A 23963-nucleotide genomic window follows, 5' to 3' on the forward strand; every position below is an offset into this window, starting at 1 on the left:
GCTTTTGGCATGAATTTTTGACTTCTGAGAAGGGATAATTGCTTTTTACGCTCTCCTACTTCATTTGATTCTCACTCATAAGTCGTAATATTGTAATAAAAATTCTTATTATAAACGCTGCGATGGCGACGGCACGATCTTATTGCTTTTGACGTAGATTTTGACTTGAATATGGTCAGAAAAATGCATGTCATTTAATAAAATAATTTTTTTTTTAAATTGCCCTCCTCCCCTCCCTTGTGGAAAAATTTAAAATTACGTTCCTGTTTATATGTTATCTTTAAAAACTATATTTGAAAAGAAATAAAACAAAAAATAACACTAGGCGCAAACTAACGTTAAATTTTGAGAGACTAGTGACAGTTCACATAACCTCACAAAAAATAATACTGCCCTCTATATAAAGCCGGGAAGCTTTTAATCTCTTAGTCGTTAATGACATTATTGTTTCCAACTCATTAAAAAATGTAAAATGTATTTAGAAACTGCCTATGAAAGTTATATATTTCTGAGAAATAAATAGACACATTTTACAAAATTAATTTTAAACTTAACAGAAACTCTAATTACATCTAACATAACCTTACAAAAAAATGTACATCATGTTTAAAAGTGAAGTATTCAATATATCCGCGTTGTTATTTTGTTGTCACAGGAATTAAATGGATTTTGCCACTACCATTTTTATAGTCCCTAAATTTATACGATCACTGAGAACAAATGAAACATTTTTTTATTAAATATGTCATAAATATTAAAATAAATAAATTTTAAAAAATACGTGTAAGGGTAGGATTATAATAAATAAAACATTAGTGATGGCTGCGTACTTACACATACCGATACACTCCTCAGGGCGAATGACCGATAACAAGGCAGAAATTAAATGCGCGTGAATTTCGCGCTTTGAATGATGTTAAAATTTATTAGACCGTATTTAAAGAAAAATTGATAAAATCTTGTAAACAAAAGTGATCTTAGCCTTCGGGAAATAATTCTGAGTCAGATAAAAATACCAAAAAAATAACATTAAAGGTTATGCCTATATTATTAACGGCTCTTATGACGTAGGCTTTCTGTCTGCATATTTGTCGATTGGATCTAAGTATATGTTATGTTATGTTACAAATCAAACAATCCATCTTGTTTTTTTATAAGCTTCTAAAGAATCGAAGTTACGGTCAGTTTCTTATAATTATGTTCATCTTCAACGATGTAAATAAAAACAAACCTTGACTTATGCAAAAAATCGATTCGGAATTGCTTATGATTCAACAACTTACACCTATCACAACAACAATAAGGAAGAGAAAAACTCGAATTACTTTTTTAACACATAGTTGGTAAATATAAATAAAATATATACTTTAACTAAATTCAAGATCGTCGTGTTATTATACAGTTCAAGTGCGATGGTGAGAAAATCAAGGTAAAACTGTCACTAGTAAAAGTTTATCGATCAATAATTTATGTTGGGTTATACCTGAAATAAATATGTTTTTGTTTTGATTTATATTTCGGTACAAATATTAGTTGATTTTTTGTGACAGAATAAGTTTGTATATAAATATAGTCGCTAGAAATTTAGTATTATTGAATATAAACTTCCGTGTGGCAATGTCAGTTAATGGCACTTTTAAAAGACATATATATATATATATATATATATATATATATATATATATATATATATATATATATATATATATATATATATATATATATATATATATATATATATAAATATGGACATATATTCAAAGGTTATCAAATGTATTGTAACGACACTAATATATTACGTTGACAAACAATTTTGCTGCATTATTATATAGTGTAAAACTATGCTTACTAAAGGATTATCCTATATTTTTCTGGTTAATAAAGAGATTAAAATAAAATTATCAAAAGTTTAATAACACTATTAGTCAACTTCTGAAAATTAAATATTGAATGCAAAATTTTTATGATTGTTGCTTTTATTAGCAACTAAATTTTAGATGATCTTTAAAATAAATTAGGGATTCATGAATGTGCTTATGAAGAATGACAGATGGTGATGGGATGTGAGTAATGAAATAAGGACTTTTATTAAAAAAGATAATTTTTTCAACAGTAGTGAAATCTTTAGATGAAGTGTAAATAAAAATACAGAAAAAAATGAGGATGGACAAAAATGTAAAAGCTATTTCATGTGTTAGATACAAAAAATATTTGCAGTTTTACACCTGAATGCATTTTGATTATGCAATATATGCAACGTTAAATGAATTTTAAAAAAACCTGTTCTAATTCGTGTTTGAACGCCTAAAACCTGACCTTAAAGATGGTGTACATTTTTACTTTAACCAGTTAGTATAATTCTGGGTGTTACTATGCGATAAAAGATTTCTCGCACATTGATGCCAACTGATGAATAATTTAATTTAAGAAAAGAACCTCTTTTTAATGAAATATTGTCTATATTTTAATATACGCGTATAAATATGTATTGAACACATTAGCATGTTTTAAAATATGAATGGGAAATATTTTTCTTACGTTTCATATATGACAGTATAAGTAATACAAATCAGAAAATATTGCTTTCTTAAATCACTATATTAGGGTTATTCATAAGCCAAACTATAACTTGTTTAGTTTTTTCACAATCGAGTTCTTGAACAATAACTCTTCACACGCGAAGTGCGTGAAATAATGTTCCTAATCAACTTTAAACTGGTCGTTGCAACAGTGGGTACCTAGGTATTTCGTAACGATTTTCAATTAGCAGACGAAAATGGGTAAAATCGACGAGCCAGTGAATATTTTTAGTGCAACGTGTTATTATTATGCAGGTGCTTAGTTTACACAACAGCCATAAATTCATAAAATATGAGAGTCAATCAATATCTCTTAAATAATGAAGAGTAACAAGACGGATAGTTCATAAAGTATAAAAAAATATTTCAAAGCATCCATAAAGAAAATTGCTTCCAATAAAAATCATAATTTAATGCTATTAGATAAGCAACTGTAAGAGAATTTCTCAATTTTTCGTAGCAATAAAAAACCCTTTCTTTTTTAATATTTATACTATATTACTCAATATCAATACATTTATTATAGTGTTTAAAAATTAAGCTGTAAAATTGTCTCGGTGTCGGTGATTCGTATCTGAGAATAGGTACCGTAAGCGTCGATGATTGTTATTGGTGATCAAGTATCAAATCTTGTATGATGATTCTGCTTGTTAGCTTGGAAGAATATTTACGCATTAGAGTCTAACCAAACTTCTAAAATTGCTCTCCTTCAGTCAAAATAAAAAATGGCATTTATTTGGCGACCATCCGATACTTACAAATTCATGTATTTTGATTGATTTTTTGTGGTAATTTCTAGCTTATAAAAGTTTGCGTGGCTATTGTGAAAGTTTGGGTGTTCTACCGATTTTTTTAAATACCAGCATAATAGACCTGGGTTTGAATCCCATATATATCTTTGTGTTTTTTAATTACTACTGTATCTAGGAAATCAAAATTAGCGATTGTTATATAAGTAGATTTACCTAATTTCTTGCATGTTTACCGCGATGATTTATTATAATCAAGCTAGGTCGTACATATTAAGGTTAAAATTATATCTATTGTATTAATAAGTTACCTCAGTTCATATAAGTCGATGATTTCTAAAGCCATTGTTGAAACAATGCAATTGTTGCAATATTATCATTATATATTTTAAATAATAATGCTCCTAATTTGAACTTTGTGGTACACCATGCTTTGTATTTTTTGGTAATAATAGGCAAGCCTAAAACTGTTTATCAAATTTTGCAAGTAGAACTATTCAATAAATAAATATATTTAAAGTAAATAATGAATTAATTAAAAAATATTATAATTTTTAAGGACAATTATATTTTTAGTCACTTCTTGAGTGTAAGATGGTCATATAAATTACATCAGTGCTAAATTTACCGCTTTTTGAAGTATAACTAGATATTTAATAGACAATAACAAATATTCTGTTTCTGTCCCAATCTTCGCGTTAGTCAGACAATCGAAAATAGGAAGAGCAAAGCATCTCCCATAACTCTAAAAGCAAACGTCAGTGAGAATTCGCGACTTTACTACTTCGCTTTAGACTTGTACCAAATTAAGTAATACAGACGCTTTTTACTTTACGTCAGATCAGGTACAGCTTAATAGTAACTGGAATCTAATAGTTCAAACAGATCTTCAAGACGACTTAGACGATATAAAATAAATACGTGTTTATATTATACATATATTAAAAAAAATTTCGACAAAAATTAGGTAGATTCCTGTATAGAATTATTATGTAAAAAATGTATTACAGAACATTTTTGAAGTATTTAATTTTTCTGTAAAGTTCATGTTCGATATTTTTACTATTTTAATTTTAATTTTTAAGCATTTTATATCTCAATACTTTTTTTTTGAGATTTTTATACAGTTATCGTGTTCTCAAAAACAAATTAGTTACAAAAAATGTAAAAAAAAAACATTTTTTTCTAATTTTTTATTTTATTAAAATTAAATTTTAAAATTTTATTATTTACTTACTTTTTCCTTTAATTTTTTTTAACATAGTTACAATTTCATGTTTTAAATATCTGATATTTTCTAAAAAGATGGTGGATTTAAAATTATTAAAAATTCTACTGCATTTTTGCAATATTTTTTTTAAGATATCAAAACTATGACAGTTATTGACAGTACACATAAATTACCAAATATGAAAAAAAACTTTTTTTAATTATTAATTAATTCAAATTTTAATTATAACTTTTTAATTTTTAATCTTATTCCACTAAAGATTTTTTAAACAGAATAACATTTTTTTATGTTTTAAATATCCACCATATTTTTATGTTTTGAATATCCATGTATTTTTGAAATTACTTTTTTGACGGTATCATAAAAACTATGTTCTGAAACACACACGTAAATTACCAAAAATGTACAAAAAAATATGTTATTCATTTTTATTTCATTTTAATTTCAATTTTTAAACTTTTTTATATTTCTTTTTTTCTTCTAAGATATTTTTAATGAAGTTACAAATTTAGTTGTGTTTTAAATATCCGCCATTTTGTAAAATTATAGTGGATCAGAATATCTAAAATGCATAGTAAAAATATTTACAAGATCTATTTATTGTGTTTTTGACGATATCATTAAAACCATGGCAGTTTTAATGTCAATGAAAAAATGTAAAAAAAAAACATTATTTTTAATTTTTATTTTTTCTAAAAAATTTTTAATGGAATTACAAATTTAATTATGATTTAAATATCTGCCATTTAAAAAAAATATAACGGATCAAATTTCTTAAAAAGCACAAATTACAAAAAAAAATTATATTATTCCAATTTTTTACTTTTCCATATTATTTATAAAAATATTTTAATTTATAGGGAAGGGCAATTTTAAATAAAATATTAATAAAGGGGGAATTTAAGAGCAAGAATGTTCAATAAAAATGTGTACCTTGCGGTCGCATATTTATTTTTATAGTATACAAAGTTTTGCTATTTATAATTATTATTATTGTTTTCGCAACAGTATTTAAATTACGTACGATTTGTACAATAAAACAGATACGTATTGTTTTCCTATTTTTTTCTGTGTCTTATCGAGTTGAATTCTTTGATTTATGACTTCGTTGAAAGGTTAATAAAAATAATTTCTATTAAAATTCGACGCACGTGACGATCGGAGATTAGTGCAGATTAAAGGCCATTTTTAAATGGACCTGAACAAAAGACAGTTGGTGTCTATTTAAACACAAATCAAGTCGATAATTACAAAATAATTATTATGTGTTTCCATTGTATGAAACGAAGTTAAATTAAAGCAAGCTATCTGAAAATAAATATCATAAGTGCACTATGTTTGCGCTTATATACTCTTTTTTAAGTATGAGTGATGCTTGGCTCTCTCCTACTCTCAAATCTCGGTCTAATGCGACGATTTGGGGGGTGGAGACAGATTATATTGTTATCGGTTACATTAATTGCGTACTTGTGGCGTTTTTAAATTTGTATAGACACCGACTATCATTTGTTTAGATCGGCGTAACATCGTTAGCCTTGCTCATTACATTACTAAATATTGTTTGCATTAAAAATACTGCTCCACAATAATAATACATGCATATTATTAAGTTATATGTATTTTTAAAATAAAGATGATTCATTACAAGTAAACTTAATGTGACATAGCATATTTGTGACGAAATTAGTCTTGTACAATCGCAATTTAGGACGTAAATAATTTTAGCGATTTCCGAAATTGTCTTCAGTGGAAAAACATGATGATGTGACGTAATGATTTATTGTCAACATTTGGAGGTACTCCACGTCGATTTTAGCAATCGATTTGAAGATATCGTTTTAATGATTAGACTTTAAAAAAACTCTCAAGAATTAAAATCGAAGTTACAGATAACAAAAATTCTTTCATGTTTTATTGTTTTTGATAGTCGAAATAAATATAAAATTTAAAAGACTGCCATAAATCAATCGTCTGCTTTAATCATATTTACATTTTTGATTTGCTGTTAAAATGATGGTGTGTTCTAATGAGGTTGAGACTTCTGTCCTAAAAGTTTTGGTGTATTCTACCAATAAATCAAATAAACATTTCCCAATAATCAATCTGCCTTGAATATCAATGCATTTCAACATCAAGATCCACCGTAATATGACACTTGACCCCAAAGGGCATTCTATGTGCCATGGCTAACATTTGATAAGATAATCAACCTTATAATCGAAAGTTAACGGTTATAGAAGAAACGTCTTACCTACTGAGTTAGCTAATTTGACGTAACACACGTGCGTTAGTTAGTTACGCGACTTACTTTCTTTCAAATGGGTTAAGATGGTTATGTCAGGTGCTCGGCCCAAATCTGATCAGTTTCAAGTCTAGTCCGGTGTCTAGTTTGTGCTAACGATTACGAAAACACGCCACTAGCAAAGTTACACAACGCAAAATCGCACACATTGGTGACCCCAACGTGCGTTCAATTTTGGAGCGTCACAGTTACTGCAATGTCATCTTTGACCTTGTTCATCAAGTTCAAATGGCTGATTGTGACGTCAATGATTCATTTTATAGATGAGCTTATGAGCTATCATAATTAATTTTATTTATATATATATATAACTACGTTATACTAACGTTCGATATTGAAATAAAAAAATGATTAATGACTTAGTTATAAAATGATACGAATAAACTATATTTATATTCAAGTGTTATGCTGCCGTTTAGCATCTATAAAATTATTATATAAATGTACCCTTTCCATCATTAATTAACCTTTGATTTGCAGTATAAACTGGGTTTAAATAATAATAGATTCAATATTTATTAGGTGTAACACGCGCGTCTTATTTAAACTCATATATCAACTTACGGTTTCAATAATCTACAACATTAATTTATATGTGTTGATAATCATTACTCAGCACATATTAATTAAAACCAAATTAAATATGACCTCTTTGGATTATGTGTCGAAATACACAAATTATATTTTAATGATTGCAACCTAATTTTATTCGATCGCACCTTTGAGAACTTATAGCAGTACACGTAATAATACTGTAATGATTTTCCATAGAAAGCGAGGTGAAGAATTGCACACAGGTGCATCCAGAGGTTATGCAATGATCTTTAGAGCCGTGTGTGCGTAATGATATATATATATATATAGTATATATAATAAATTTTATAAAGTATCGACGATTAACGCCGGATGAAAAATGTCGTTAATAGCTAAACGACGATGACACAATCAACAGTTAATTTAATAACTTTTAATATGCATAATGTATAATTATTTGTTTGCTTATGAATAATATTAAATGCGTGTTCTACTGTGGTATAATTAAATTGATGAGTGATCGAAGAGCACTGTGTTATATAATTTATGACTTACAGTTGCGGAATACAAAAGTTCATGTTTAAATTTTTAATAATGTATGACACTATATTTTTATTTTCCTTTTCAAAAAAATATTGATGAGTTTAATATATTTTTTAGTAGTTTTTTTAAGTATTTAAAAATTCTTTCCAAAGAACGTGTCTTTGGCAAATCTAGACAACACTAGTTTGTATTAATGTCCATTGAAAATCTTACACAGAATATTTTTTACAAAGCATTTTTGAACAATGAGTTGTAAAATCCTAATAAAAAAAAAATTAAAGCAGCTGTTTACTTTTGATGTTAATACATCAAAAGTAAACAGCTGCTTTAATTTTTTTTAAGGTACAAAAACTAAATATGATATACATACTAAAAAATTATAGTTATTTTCTAGGATATGTTACCTTATTTAATGTTTGATAGATGTAGTTTGTAAATTATATTTATTCAGAATATTATTTTAATGAAATAATTGTTTCTTTATTCTAAATAAAAGGAGCAGATTTTTTTATTTTAGAGCATCGCTTAGCGATTATTTTATATATTTTTCTTATCCGTGTAAAATGATAACAATAGCAATATATAGTTTAAATATAAACATTATCTACTTTTTGATAGTTTTTTCCAAATATTTTATTGAAAATTCTTGTTTTCTTGTCTAAAATAAATTTAGTCGGAATTTTGAAGAAATACTTATTTTTAAAAGTACTGAAGTAAATACATTTAAAAATAGCTTAATATGCTTAAAATAATTGCTAAATTTTGCGAGATTTCCGCCAAAATTTTTTTAGAAAATAATTATTTTTTTCTTCAAAATTCTTTCATAATTTTCAGGGTATAAATATTTTTAAAAGTATAAATTACACTTTCGATTATTATTTTACTAAATTTCTATGGAATAAATGAGACATATTTATATACCGCATTATTAAAATATTGATATTTGCACTTATCTTTTAAGAACCTTTTTTTGTTATGTGTAAACAAAATATATGATAAAATTACGAGGTATAAATATTTTTAGAGACGTCTTTATCTGGCGCGTATGATTAGCATCATAAGATTCACTATCACCGTTACATTCTAATTAGAATCCATTACTATTTGTCTCTCAGCCATACACCGTGGGGGTGTTACCCTGCGCTTTCAAAGAAATATTCACCATTATATTTTTATTACATAATAATGCTCTTTTCTTATAATACATACAAATATTTTATTGCTTTTGGAAACAAAAATAGTAGGAACACATTTAATAATTATATTTATTTAAAAGATCGTTGAAATTCTGCGCAAAAAAATCAGATACATAAGTAGCAAAAATATGAAATGAAGTTAGTGGTATTGTAGGTAAATCAAATTTATTCATTTAACAATCCAGGACTGACGCCGATCCCCTAGAAATAAAAGTGGAAAAGATGTCGCATGCAACGAAGAAAGAGATGCATGCTATTTCGTGTAACGGTACTTCGTCCAGACGAAATGAGAATCTTATGAAGCAACGGTTAGATACATTCCCTTTTGCTCGCTCTCGTGTTAAGTGACGAGAGTGAGTGAGAGATAAAAGCGTGCGGAACGCATGTAACGCACGCTCTTATCTCTCACTCACTCTCGTCTCTTAACACACGAACGAGCGAAAGAGAATGTACTTCACCATACGCGTCTGGTATTTACATATTGTACTATTAAAGTAGAATGCTGATAATCGCGTTATAGCTTTTATTTAAAACTCCCATTTACTTGCTCGTATCTTTCTGCAAAGTTTTTAGGGTTTTTTCAAGTCTTTTTTTTTTAAGAAATTATTAAATTTAGATGCAATAAATAATACTTATTTGTATTTAATATATTGTTACATTAATAATAATAATTATTTTCTACCCCAGTTTTTCCTAAGCATTCCTATTTATTGTAGAGTTTTCTTGATATTTTCTAAACCATTTTTTTATAATAAAATCAGTAAATTCCTTTTCAATGTATAAATGTTTTAAATACATTAATTGATATATGATTTTATTCAGTATTTTACTAAAAGTGGAATGTAGATAATTTTCTATTCCAGATTTTTATAAAAAAAATATATTTTCAGAGATAGTCGCTTGATATAATTAAAAAATACACCTACTCGTTAACCCTTTCACCGCAGAAGTCATAAAAAAAATCGCAATTACTCATTGGGCACTTTAGAGCCTAATAATATTGTTATTTAGTTTAATTTAAGGCTGTAAATCAATTGAATTTATTCTACTTTTCATTGTGTATATTAATTTATCAATACATTTATTATATTGTTTAAAAATTAATCGTCGGTGATTCGTATCTGAGAATAGGTACCGTAAGCGTCGATGATTGTTATTGGTGATCAAGTGTCAAATCTTGTATTATGATTCTGCGTAATGGCTTGGAAGGATATTTACACATTAGAGTCTAACCATACTTCTAAAATTGCTCTCCTTCAGTCAAAGCAAAAAATGGCATTTATTTAAGCGACCATCTGATACTTACAAATTCATGTATTTTTAAACAAATTTTAAATCTTATTTATAAAACGATTTTTTGTATTTTTTGTGGTAATTTCTAGCTTTTAAACGTTTGCGTAGCTATTGTGCAAGTTTGGGTGTTCTGCCGATTTTTTTAAATACCAGCATAATAGACCTGGGTTTGAATCCCATATATATTTTTGTATTTTTCAATTAATACTGTATCTAGGAAATCAAAATTAGCGATTGTTGAATTTATTGCATCATAATAAATAAAAAAATGTGACATGAATATGTGCTCCCCACATATTAACAAATTTCGAAATAGCGTGCCAAAAAAGGGTTAATATATATTTTTCGTATGTTCTTAACAAAATTTTCAATTTTCCGAACTTATTTTCTTATTATTTTTACGAGAAATTTGGTATTACATATTAGCAAATATTTTTAATATATAATTCATGGATAAGATCTATGCTTAATTGTCATATAAATAATCTTTGATAACTTTATGGAAAATATTTATTTATATAAAAAAAATGCAATTGAACAATATTTTAATCAATTCTATAACATTTTTGATTAATTTATATTTTACCAACACTCTTTTTAACATAGTTACGATTTTTTAATATTTTAAATATAAGCATTTATAAAAAAAAACATTATTTTTAATTCTCTCTGTAATAAATATATTTTTAAAGAACTCTACCATATATATTTCATTTAATATCGATAAATAACAATACATATCGTTATGAATAATATAAATCAACTAATTTTATGTGTTATCTATATATTATTGAGTAACTAGTTTTAAGCGATACTTTTAAGTATCTGCTTGTCATTGCCTATCTACTTTTTTCCGAATATTGTATTTAAGTCGATGATATTTATAATAAATTAAACATATTATAATAAATTAAATGATTTGCTTTTATACTGATTTTATTCATTTCATGCAACAATATTTTTTGTGCATTCTTAAATTATTAAAATTTCGGCCTTGGCAGCAGTCAAATGGTATAATATTTCAGTAATTTTAATATATAAAACTATTGAATTGAACCTCCAAGAACCAATAATATGCATCATCGTACATTAAAACTGACACTTCAATATATGTTAAAAAAAAACATCAAAATAAAAGATAAAAATGTGTTATTTTGATAATATTACCGAACAGAATTGTATACCTGAATAAATATCATGTTGTGATGTTTATGTTTTTAGTACATATTTTTAACATGCAGGTGTAAAATATATTAAATTTAACGTTTAACAAATATCACGTGGTGGTATTTTTAGAAAATGTAAATTTAAAATAAAATAAATATATATGAGAGTTACATCATTAAACCGGTATTGACAATATCATATGATGTTCCATTCGCAAAAACGGTACTGACTTACCATTTGCACTCGTGATTCATTTTTATAAAAACAATATTTATGTTGATCTCATTCACTGTATTTGATTATAAAATAATGCACTTACATATTAACCCTTTTTTCAATGATCATACATGACAAGATCAAATTAGCGTAACAATATAATTGATTCACATTTGCGTGTAAACGAATCAGATCTCATTATCAGATTACAATGTGTTGTCTTTATTAGAAAAATATAAACAAGCGGGAATTCCGATTATTAAATAATAACCAATGTATGTGTGGTTTAATTGATAAGTTATTAAAAAGTTATTGCCATTGAAGACAATATTGTACAAAAATATCAATTCAATTAGATGTAAAACGCTAAAAGAAGAAGGTTAAAATATTTTTGGAATAAGTTAATACACATTGATTGGTTTTAAAGGTTGTTGAGACATAAAAAAAACACTTATCTTCAAAATAAGTAACTTGTTCTTCCAATCTAATGATGAGAGCAAATCCTTGATTATAAACTATCTATAAGCTTTTTCCAGTATAATTATAAATATATATATATATATATATATATATATATATATATATATATATATATATATATATATATATATATATATATATATATATATATATATATATATATATATATATATATATATATATATATATATATATATATATATATATATATATATATATATATATATATATATATATATATATATATATATATATATAATTGAATTCAGAGAATTATTAATATGTAAATGATACTTATCTCAAAATTTTATTGTTTTAGAAGTACCTATGTATACTTACACGAAAATTAATACATCTGAAAATAGAATTAGATCGATTTATAATCACCTTAATGGCTGCGTTTTGAGACCGGAACCTATGTATCATATTATTTTTAAATAGCTGATATATACCAATAGCAAATATCTTTTATGTTTACAAAATTTTATATTAGTATCAAAATCATATTGAATACCAAGTTAATCATTTTTAGAAAGCTGCTGCATACCTTGGTCTTCTCGATCGATTTAGCGTAGCTCCGCTTGGTGCGAATTATTCCAAGGCGGAAGCGAAGTGGTAGCTCTGTGGTCAAATTGGTCAAATTAAAGAATGAAAAAAAGTTATACATCACTTCCAGTCCAGACTCTTTTTTTCGTCATGTATAACGGCATAATGTTTTTTTTTAATTTGCTTTATGATATAAATACAATTTGTTTGCATAATTTGCAACGTAGTTATTCCCTAACATGTGAAATTTTGATGTGCGGTATTTATTTGTCAATTTTTTTTTTTTGTTAAAATAGGGTCCAACGGTTTTGATGCAAGCTTTGACGTTTTAACAAACACTTTAAATATGCATTTTTTGTTTATAATTCAAGGGACCTAATCTAACATAATCTTTGTAGAAACAGATGTTAGAAAGTGGAGATATGGGAAGAAATGCGAGTTTACGTGCAATGGCGCTCCGCATACTTTAATTTAGGGTTTAATAATAAATAATCAAAGTTAAAATAAATATAAAAAAAATATTTAGTAATAATTTGAAACATAACACATGAAATATAAGTGAATGAAGTTCCTAATAATTTTATGTCTTTGAATAAAAAGTATTTTTGAAATAAGGCACATTATTAGCAAGTTGAATTATGTTTATATGTGACACTAATTAAGTTTTTGAATAAATCATAGAAACCACGACTTTTTAAAGTTTCTTTCTTTAGCTTCAAATCCATAAATATATTTTTAATATTATTTTATTGTATAATAAAAAAAAATCAATTTTGTCAAAATGTAATTTACTTGTAATTTACTTATAGTTTCGATTAAAATTTGATTAAATTTTAATCACTAAAACAACACACATTTACTTGTGAAATAGGTGATATTCCTGCAGACTTGTTTCCTCCAGAATGCTTAATACTTAATTCATATTTTCAAGCTGTTTTTTTGATAATTTAATCAGAATTGAAAACAAAATTATCAGCGCGATCAACCGACTTGATAATCTTGGCAACTGTAGACAGACTAATGACAGTTGGCTGCCGCGTCAGTCACAATCAGGCAGCCAAACGAAAACAGTATACGCCTTTTCTTTCATGCGCATGTTATTATGAGGTCAAACAAGTTTGAATTTTGTTTGCGAAACATAGTTTGAGAAACCCTGCTTTGGGTGAAAAATCTGTAAAATTAAAAATTTGAGAAACCCTGCTTTGGGTTATAAAAGTCACATAAATTAAAAATTATCAGCAGTCTATTGACAGTTTGTAATTTTCAGAAACAAACCTGTTTCGATCCTACTAGCGTCATCTCTTATACCTGCACTACACTCTGGAAGTTGTCTGAACCGAAATTACAACTGAAGTCGGCCGAGACTTTTCGAGTAAGCGACCACACTGTCGCAAATTTCATACGCCGTCCGGACTGCGGCTTCTGTCACGTACAGCCGGCATATTTGCGCGCGATCGAAAAATGTGCCAAATAATCGCAATTTTTAAATTGCATATTATTAAAATTACACTATTGATAATTATAAAAGTTTGTGTGAGCACTCACCAATACAATATCAGTGAAAACTTTTCGGTCGTAAATATTAAATTTACGCAAAATCTTTGTCGGCTTTTGCAAAATGCCATAAGGCATAAAAATGATACTTCAGAATACGAACACCACATCTGTGACTATCCTAAAATTTGTTGCCATCGATTCTAAATAAGAATTCGTTATGGTGTGACATTTATATAAACCGATATAGGAAAATACATAAGGATATTCGAAACGATTTTTTTTAAGAAAATCAAGTACCACTAATTATTTTTTAATTATTTAATTTTATATGAAAAAAATATAATAACGATATCTGTTAAGAGAATATACTATCAAAAATATAATTAATCCCTTTTGGTGCCCTAAAATATTCAAAGATGTCAGTAAGAGTCTGTTGAAGTCCCCGGTAAGCGTGTGGTATTATAACTTGACCACGTGACTACGATGCAGCGCTCGACATACGCGTTGACCATAGGACGCCTACGCGCATACTGAAATTGAACCGAGTTACTCGTTCTATCTCAGTTTGCGAAACACCATATCATCCATCCTTGGCCAACCTTGGCCAATTTCCAGATTGTGTAGTGCAGGCATTAGATTTTCTAAGGACTTATTGACTTACCCTCGTAGTTATTAAATATTATGAATGCTATGAGGCTGGCGGACTAAACCCCGCCGGCTGTCGCACTAGCCAGAGGGAGATAAAACGTTGCTCTTGCCGCCACCGCCATGCCAGTGTTGCTAGTGTGCATAAATAGACCCCCACAATAGCCTATATTAAAAATAATATTTTGCAATAATGTATTTTAATACTACGAGGGCTGTTTTTTGGGACGTCATTTAGCAAATTGTGATCCGGGTTTTCTTGTCATATTCGATGTCTTCGTGTTTGTACCATTGTACCAACGTTTGAACGTTTATATTAAATTTTAACGCATATTTAACTAGCATGAATTATGTTTAAAAATAAGCTTACTGATCGTTTTTATGATTTTTTTCAGAGCATTGCCCAAGTATTAAGCGCTAAGAGCATATTCGTACGAATGGGATTGAACGCATTGCTTAAGTCTACAGGAGCAAAGCCCTTAGTCGAGATGACTGCCAAGGAGTTCATGTTCGGCTACACTTCATCACTAGTCACACTTGGCAATAGTTTTTTGCCCAGTTGGATCAAGTTTGACAAGCTGGGATTAATCGACAGAGTGAGTTTATCTTTATTGTATTTATTAACACAAGTTTCAAATGAAATTTAATATATAACTGCAAATTGCATCATCGCATAAATAATTTTAATCACCTATAAATTAATATGCGACCTAGAAATAGCAATAAAATTTATTTTATTTATATGAAAAAAATATTTTGACTTAATTAGCATGTTTTTAAATTTCAAAGTGCATTGAATATCAATTCTTATAAATGTTATATACAATATATGATACTCATTGTTTTATAATATATTTTTCTTATGACAAAATAAAGCAATGCTCTTTATAATAAATACAGTAGTAGAAAAAACAAATTCTCGCTACGCCGCTTTATATGACCATTTAATAGTTTCATACATATTTAATTTAAACGCTTGTGGTTTGTATAGATCATTAATATACATATTATTTTAATGAATGCAAGAGGTTAAAGCATTTCACGCAGAGTCCTTCAAATCGATTGATAATATTTGTTGTTGTTTATCACGGAAGAAAACGCTCTCTTCCAAATTATAAATAAGTTATTTTTATTTAAATGTTTACAATATTTACATATTAATGTATAATTTAACAATTAAAGTCGTAGCTCTATAGTTTAATTTAAATCCATTGTTCAATGTGCTATTTAATGTATTGTATCTTTAGTAGCATTTTAAATAAATCAATTTGATTATCTTAAACTTTTGAAGGCGTAAGGTCACTTGATTTCTACAAGTCGCATTTATTATTATAAAAACGTTACAAAATACAAGATAAACGAAACCAAAATCGAAGCCAAGGCTTTGAATCCCGCATCCATCTGCCTTTTGTTGGGTAGTGGGTTCAATGACTATTGCTCAACTAATGTGCTCGAAAATACTATTGTTTTGCTTTATATTGTAAACGATAACAATATGTTGTATTAATCATTATTCAATAAATTCACAGATGTACGATTTTGATGGAGATTATGAGACAATATACACAGGAGAGAGAGGCGGAGATGATTACATCAACGCTGGTCTTATCGATTCTTGGAGAGGCAGCAGGGTTCTGCCTCAATGGGGAGACAACAAATGCGGACAAGTGCACTTAGCTTCCGATGGCTCTAAGTATCCAGGAAAGCTGAAGGACGGAGACGAAATACTGTTCTATAGAAAATCGCTTTGCAGAGCCGCGCCTTTGGTAAGCAGTTGAAAGAATCATGTTGATTTGAATAAGTGAAGGAATTTATTTTCATCAAGACATTCAGCGACTTAATAACCACAAAGCTCCCAAAACTATTCTTCTGGTTACTCAGTTATAGTCTTCTAAGCAAATTATACTCTTCTTGAAGAATTGTTATTATTGCTTCCTTTTTTCTTGGTATGAGATTCATGGCTCAGTTACGTGAGCAAGTCGACGAGCAGCGCGCGGAGCAACGCACGTCAACTTAATCGCTTATTGCGTGGAATGAACAATAATTTTCTTAATTAATGAAAAATACAAGCCCGTTACTCTATTCATGAATTAGGCAAATTATCTGCCGAATGCGTGAATTGGGCAGAAATTGCTTTGCTTATTTCGTGCACTGTGAAAAGTAGATAGTGGCGCTCAGATGATGTTTTTCGAAACATTTGGTTATATAAAAATAAATCAATCATTCTTATTTATTTATTTTAATAATTTATTTAGCTAATATAACTATACTATATTTGCGTTAACACAGTCAGTTCGAAAGCTATATATTTCATCATTATTCTTAATTTAAATAGAGATGGCAAGTTTGGGTTCGATATACTTACCATTATTCGGTTTATTTTTTGAACACATTTATAGAAAAAAAAATCTATAGAAAAAAATCTAAAATGTGCTCAACAAATAAAATTATTAATAATGATGAAATGGATAGATCTTGAACTGACTGTGTTATCGCAAATAGAGTATTTTTTTAAACAGTAACCAAATATAATCGAAACATAATATAAACATTAATAGAATATAAAAAATACTTAATATTATAATTTAATTCTTAATGCACAAATGTGTTCCTTTATTATATTCAGGAAACCCGCTACATTTTTTTTACGGATTGTCCTAGAAGTATTATTATTATACAAATTTAAATTACAATTTCATAGCGCGCTGTTTCTATTAAATACCGGTAGTGCCGCAATGGTGGTAAGCCCTTTAAAGCGAAGTTCCAAAATATGTTTATTAAATTTAAGACAGCACTAACTTCGGTTCAGATTTATTTAATGATTTCATTTAGTTAATATTGCGAATTATTTATACACTAAAGAAATTTAATATAAATAATTTTAACGATTTTATTCTGAAAAATAATATCCAAAAATAAATTGCATTGATTTTTTTTCTGAATAATTAATCAAATATGCTAATAAAATGAGGAAATGCCCTAAATATTTCTAATGCAACTTTTCGAAAGCTACTCGTGCGACATTGACCTCCTAAACTTCTAAATTTTTTACAATATATTTCTACTCTGCATTTAATAAGATAAAAAAGCGATGGTCAATGTCACGTCAAAAATAAGTTTTAGGCTATTAATTAAAAAAATGATGTGAATGCAAAGTCACGAACTATATATTGCAAATCAATTAATTTATATAAATATAATTAATTCGATATCGACCTTAATACAACCACATGTTGATTCAACGTTATTTTAATAGTGATTCGCAACATTTTAGCACATCTTCCTATTTTATATAACGGAATAGATAATATCCGTTTTGCATTGTTATATAATATTTAGCGTCTGTTTTTATTAATTATGATTATGTAAGTTTCTGAGATTTGTTGCATAGTTTTAATAATCTTTGTATGTATATATATGTGTACATATAAAACAATTAAATTATTGCACACTACCTAATTTATATCAGTGCCATATGATTTAATTAATATAATATGCTGAAGGCAATAATCCAATGACAAGATTGAATCGCTGAATTTAGAAAGGGCACAATGTTATTGAATAAATATATTTATTAATACTTATATGATACTGTGCATTCAATGCTTATGAAATGACCTATTAAAGTCATATTTTATGGTTAACTAGATTTGAACTTGAATCTTTTGTTGACATTTTTCGCTTCAAAGTTTATATTGAAACATCATTGCTCAATTATAGTAATTTATAATATAATATGTAATAAATACACATGTGAGTTTGTTTCACAACTGAAGTATTAACAGAGTAATCGAAAACTTGATTTAATATTATTCACCTAAATCTACTATAATTGACCGCCAAAACTGTGATGTTAAGTAACAAAAACCAGGTTTTCAACTGCGCACATTTACATACATTTAAATATAATCGTTTGGATGTGTGAATCAATCAATTTGTAAAATGCTTTTCGTTACATCATGTCGTCTTTTATTAAAATATAAATGACTGTCACATTGAGTAACCTTTATTTTTACAGATCAAAGCGGACGAAGGAGTCAAAGATGGACTGAGAGCTTTCAAGTATGTGTTCAAAGAAAACATATTGGACAACGGTCACAAGAATCCTGAAAATAAATGCTTTTGCAGAAACGGTGAGAAAAACTTATATATCTCAAACCCTTTCAAGTCCTTTGTCTACACGTATTAAACATCCCAAGTTCATAATGTATAAAAAAATCACAAATTACTAAAAATTTTATCTTAAAATATAATAAATAAAAAAACTAAATAATATTTCATTTATTAGTACAAAAATTATTATTAGTAGATTTCTTGAATTAATATTATTTAAATTCAATAAAAATAAATTAATCAAATATTAAAATTCTAATAATTAATAACTTAATTAATTTATATTAAAAAAAAAATATTTCATATTTTTTAAACTAATATAATATTATTCAAATTATACATATATAATTTAATTTGCTTCTAAAGTATAATTTATTTTATATAATATAGAAGAAATATTATTTTTTATATTATTATATTTGATGATCATTCAATTATTTAATTGAATATATTCATTAAAAATGGCTTGGACTTGAGGTAAATACTTTTTAATACAACTTTGGACTACAAAGGGTTAAAAAATCATAACTATGTAATATTCATTGTAAGATAAAATATCTACAAACATACTATTGTAATATTATCTTAGAACCAATTAAATATTGCTCTATATTAAAAATTAATTATTTTATGATATTACTATAACCAAAAATATAAAAATAAATTTGTGCCAATCTAGACGCAACAGGAGCAGCATGCACGACTGCGCTCTTCCGCAAATAACTGTGTAGACAATATTAAAACATATCCTTTTGATAATCACCACTACATAAGTGCAGGGACGTCATTTCAGCTTTTTTCATGGAGGCAAAAATGGGCCAGTCAATTGTCATTTTTTTATTATATTTATTTCATTACAGTTTATAATATTTCATTAAATGATATGCATTTTTTTGGCCAAAATCAAGGAGTTCCACATGAAAAGTAGTGCTGTTAAGACTTTTTATAACAATATTACAACTTACAATAAGTGAGAATCGAATGTAGCATATCTAAACCGAATAGGAGAGCACAAAAAACAATTATCATTTCTCAGAAGTCAAATATCCACATCAAAAGCAATTATAAAAAAGGGAACGCTCGATTATCTAGTGTTTATATTATGACTTATAATAATATTACAAATTAAACAAGAAACATTTAAACCGAATTTTGCCCAATAGGAGTACGCAAAATACAATTATCCCTTCCCAGAAGTCAAAAATCCACGTCAAAAGCAATAAAATCGTGTCGTCACCATCGCAATGGGAACGCTCGTTACCGAGCGTTCCCACTGCGATGGCGCCGACACGATTTTATTGCTTTTGACGTGAATTTTTGACTTCTGAGAAGTGATAATTGTTTTTGCGTTCTCCTATTGACCAAAATTCGGTTTGAATTTACTTTGATCAGACCTCTTATATTATAAGTCTATAGTAATATCGGTAAGGATAGCTGTGCTATTTTTTAAACATAGTTTTATAATCAAGTGCAGACCAACCATAGAGCAATATGCGAGATGCGACGTCTATCTGTACTTCTTCTGAGTTAGCGAAATTTGTATTTTGGACTTGACCTAATGAAAGTTCTAAGACTATAATTAGCTTTAGATCTTTCGTAATGTTAATGATATGCTTTTCAGATCAATTATATTAAAGTAGTAAAAATATAAATCTACCAGTGAAAATGTATTCTGATATGATTTCAGTAAAGTGACATATTTTCGGGATAGATTCGAGACTGTTTTTTTAGATTTTCTTTGAGAGATACCTGCTTTATAATCAGGGACCTCGTTTAAATTTTTTCTAGAGTGCGGTAAAGATGGCAAGTCAGGTTATTTAATATTTCAATTTTATTAAGATATGCATATTTCTGGCCAAATTCAAATGACGTCCCTACATAAGTGCAATAAACTTGCAGTGATACTTCGACTCCACAAAACAACGTATTAAGTACTCACTTCTAATCATGTGCCATATTTTGAAGTACACCAGAACGTCAGTGTCAAATCCTGAAATTCTAGAAATTATATTATTTCTAATAATGTATTTATTTTATTACAGGAAACTGTTTGAAGTCAGGATTGATAGACGTGACCGAATGCTACTATGGTTTTCCTATAGCGTTGAGCTACCCGCACTTCTTAGACTCAGACGAATCTCTTGTAACGGACATAGAAGGTATAAAGCCTGAAGAATATCATAGATCTGACATTTGGATACAACCGGAATCGGGATTACCTCTGGAAGTAAACGTAAAGTTCCAAATCAACATTGCGATGGGAAACATAGATAACATACACGGAGGAAATATATTTTCAAAGTTAACGGTGCCTTTACTATGGTTTGAATTTGTAAGTATTTATTAGTTATACTATTTAATAAAATGTTTAGTTTGATTCTAATTATTTTATTGTATTATAGAAAATGCATAATCTACCAGAATCGTTGGCAAACAGATTCAGGTTGTATTTGAAGATTTTACCTGAAGGTGAAAGGATCATAATGTGGATTGGATTCTTGATCGTTGCTCCGACTCTAGCTGCTGCTTTATTAGTGAAATTGAGAAGGCCGAGTCATCATATTCCTAAAAGAACGCCTATAATTTGGGACGATAACTCACCGTATGCCAAATCTTTAAGGAAAATGTCGCTCGAGATTGAGAAAAGTAAAATGCAAAGTGTTTATATACCTTGCGAGTTACCGTTGCCGGAACAGAACGAATTCTTAAGTTCAAATAGGAGTTCTTCGGAAGATGAGACCGAAGTGAACATTCCGATTGAGCGAAGGGAATCTCTGATTAAAGTCCACGCTGAGAAGCATCACAATTTCAGTTCGAGCATCGGTAATAGATTACAAAGCATCAAAAACTTCACGTTACGTCGCAACAACGACAATCAACAGACGGAAACGAATCAATCGAGCGAAGAAGATAACTTCGATTCCGAGATAAGAAGATTCTCCGTTCCTGGTGATATTTTAGGCAACGTAAATTATCAAATGGTCAACTCGTCTGATGACGAATGTTGCGATCTGGAAATCGTGGACGACGGAAGCGCTTTCGATCCAACTCCAGAAGAAATCTTCAGGCGACAGTCCGTTGACGTATCGGACAAAATAGAAAGGCTGAACATGCTCGAAACAGATAAAAACTCATATTGAAGTGATGTTATCGAACGAATGCGGTTTCTAAGTCAACATGAAAGCAAACTGATAATAAATTAGAATCATGTTTAGATTAAAATTTAGGATAATTAATATACACGGAACTCATTATTCTCAATGACGACTGCATTTATTTTATATTCAATCAGTAAAATAACATTCCAAAGGATGATCGTAGATTAAATAGCATTGACGGCTTCTAAAATATTAAAATGTATACTTAAATATTTGTTTAAGCTTTTTTATCATTCACTGATTCATATTTGTTTTATTAAATCATATTACTACAATTATGACGTTTCATAACGGTTATCACCAGTTTCTTTTTTATTATAAATATATATATATAACTAAATTATTGTAATTAATGTAGTGATTAATATAATTTTGTAATGCTTAATGTATTTTTTATATACAATATATATTTTTAGAGATATATGTATATGTTGAGTCTGTGATAAACGAATCATAATAAAAATATTTTTTATTTAATAGCTGCATAATTATTACCTCACGTTGACACAAATATTTTTTGGCAAACAAAATATTAATGCTATTCAAATTATATTTTTATTTCACACATAATTTTGAATACGTGTAAATTTAAATCTTAAATAACTAATTTACACAAATGTGCATTGCAAAATATTTTTTTCTATTCGTTTTTACTATTATTTTATGTCAATCGATTGCTTCGTGAAATCTCTTTTGTGCTGTGAATAAATTTGTAATTTATTACAAGTTCATAACACTTTTTTATACTTCAGTCTAAAAGCAAAATATCTGAAAAGTGAAAAAATGCAATAAAAAACATTGTTGATGTAACAGCTGTCAAAATACTCATCTGTCAAATTTATGATTTGGTCATAAGTCATAAAATGTTGATCATTCCTAAATTAAATAAATAAAATTTAAATATATTATATGATTAAGCAGCTTCAATCAATTATGTCACAGGTTTTTCGTGAAATTTGGTGTAATCAAGGTGTCGCACCATGCTGCCCCTCCCCCCATACGTCACGTTACATAACAATAATTAGTTTGATTTACAAAGACAACAATATTAGAGGTAGTATAAGATATGTATTTGTGTGAAAGCGATATTGCTGAATAATTTTTTTCACAAATTCTGTATAATAATAAATGACGATGTATGTATGTGTTATTCCTAAGCATATATTGTAAATAAATCACACGCTGACACATTAGAACTTGGTAAATTATACATTATATTTATGCTTATTGAAAATTGCTTTATTAAAAAATATAATATACATACATTAGACTACCTTATTAAAATTAATGATGTCACTTTTTTTAAAAGACTTCTCCCCTCCCCCCTCCTCTGTTACAAACTGTTATAATACCGCTGACCCCTTTCCCCTCAAACCTATGACATAATGTATAAAAGCCACCTTAGTCTAAAAATAAGTTTGGTACTTGTTAGTTAATTGTTGAAAGAGCAAAATATTTTTAATCGAGCGTAGAACAAGACCATGCTATGCTTTTTTTCCATTGTTTATGCACGCACACAAAAGCATTTCCTACTCAGACCAGATGACGTCAAAAACGCGCGGCTTCTCAAACACGATAAATTTTTGCTATAAAACACGATATATTTTTTTATACAAATAATAATATTAAAAAGTAAATGATAAAAAACATATATATATATATAAAAATTAAACATAAAAACTTAAGATAAAACATACATCTATAAACATATAAC

At 27.8% G+C, this 23963-nt stretch overlaps 1 protein-coding gene across 2 annotated transcripts in view; it reads left to right on the top strand.

The window, feature by feature from the left end:
• LOC148229123 (scavenger receptor class B member 1-like) overlaps nt 1–22439 on the top strand; it is a 57220-nt gene extending 34781 nt beyond the window's left edge. For both annotated transcript variants that reach the window (XM_088197449.1, XM_088197450.1), the window contains exons 6-10: nt 15374–15574; nt 16508–16744; nt 18997–19111; nt 21134–21423; nt 21494–22439. In XM_088197449.1, coding sequence (XP_088053575.1) covers nt 15374–15574; nt 16508–16744; nt 18997–19111; nt 21134–21423; nt 21494–22231 — 1581 coding nt within the window. In that variant the 3' untranslated portion in view covers nt 22232–22439. The remainder of the gene's footprint in view (nt 1–15373; nt 15575–16507; nt 16745–18996; nt 19112–21133; nt 21424–21493) is intronic.
• Nucleotides 22440–23963: the final 1524 nt, after the last annotated feature.

The sequence above is a fragment of the Plectrocnemia conspersa genome, unplaced genomic scaffold (assembly GCF_051122295.1).
Source record: "Plectrocnemia conspersa isolate PC_06_02 unplaced genomic scaffold, ASM5112229v1 ptg000011l, whole genome shotgun sequence".
NCBI lineage: Eukaryota > Metazoa > Arthropoda > Insecta > Trichoptera > Polycentropodidae > Plectrocnemia > Plectrocnemia conspersa.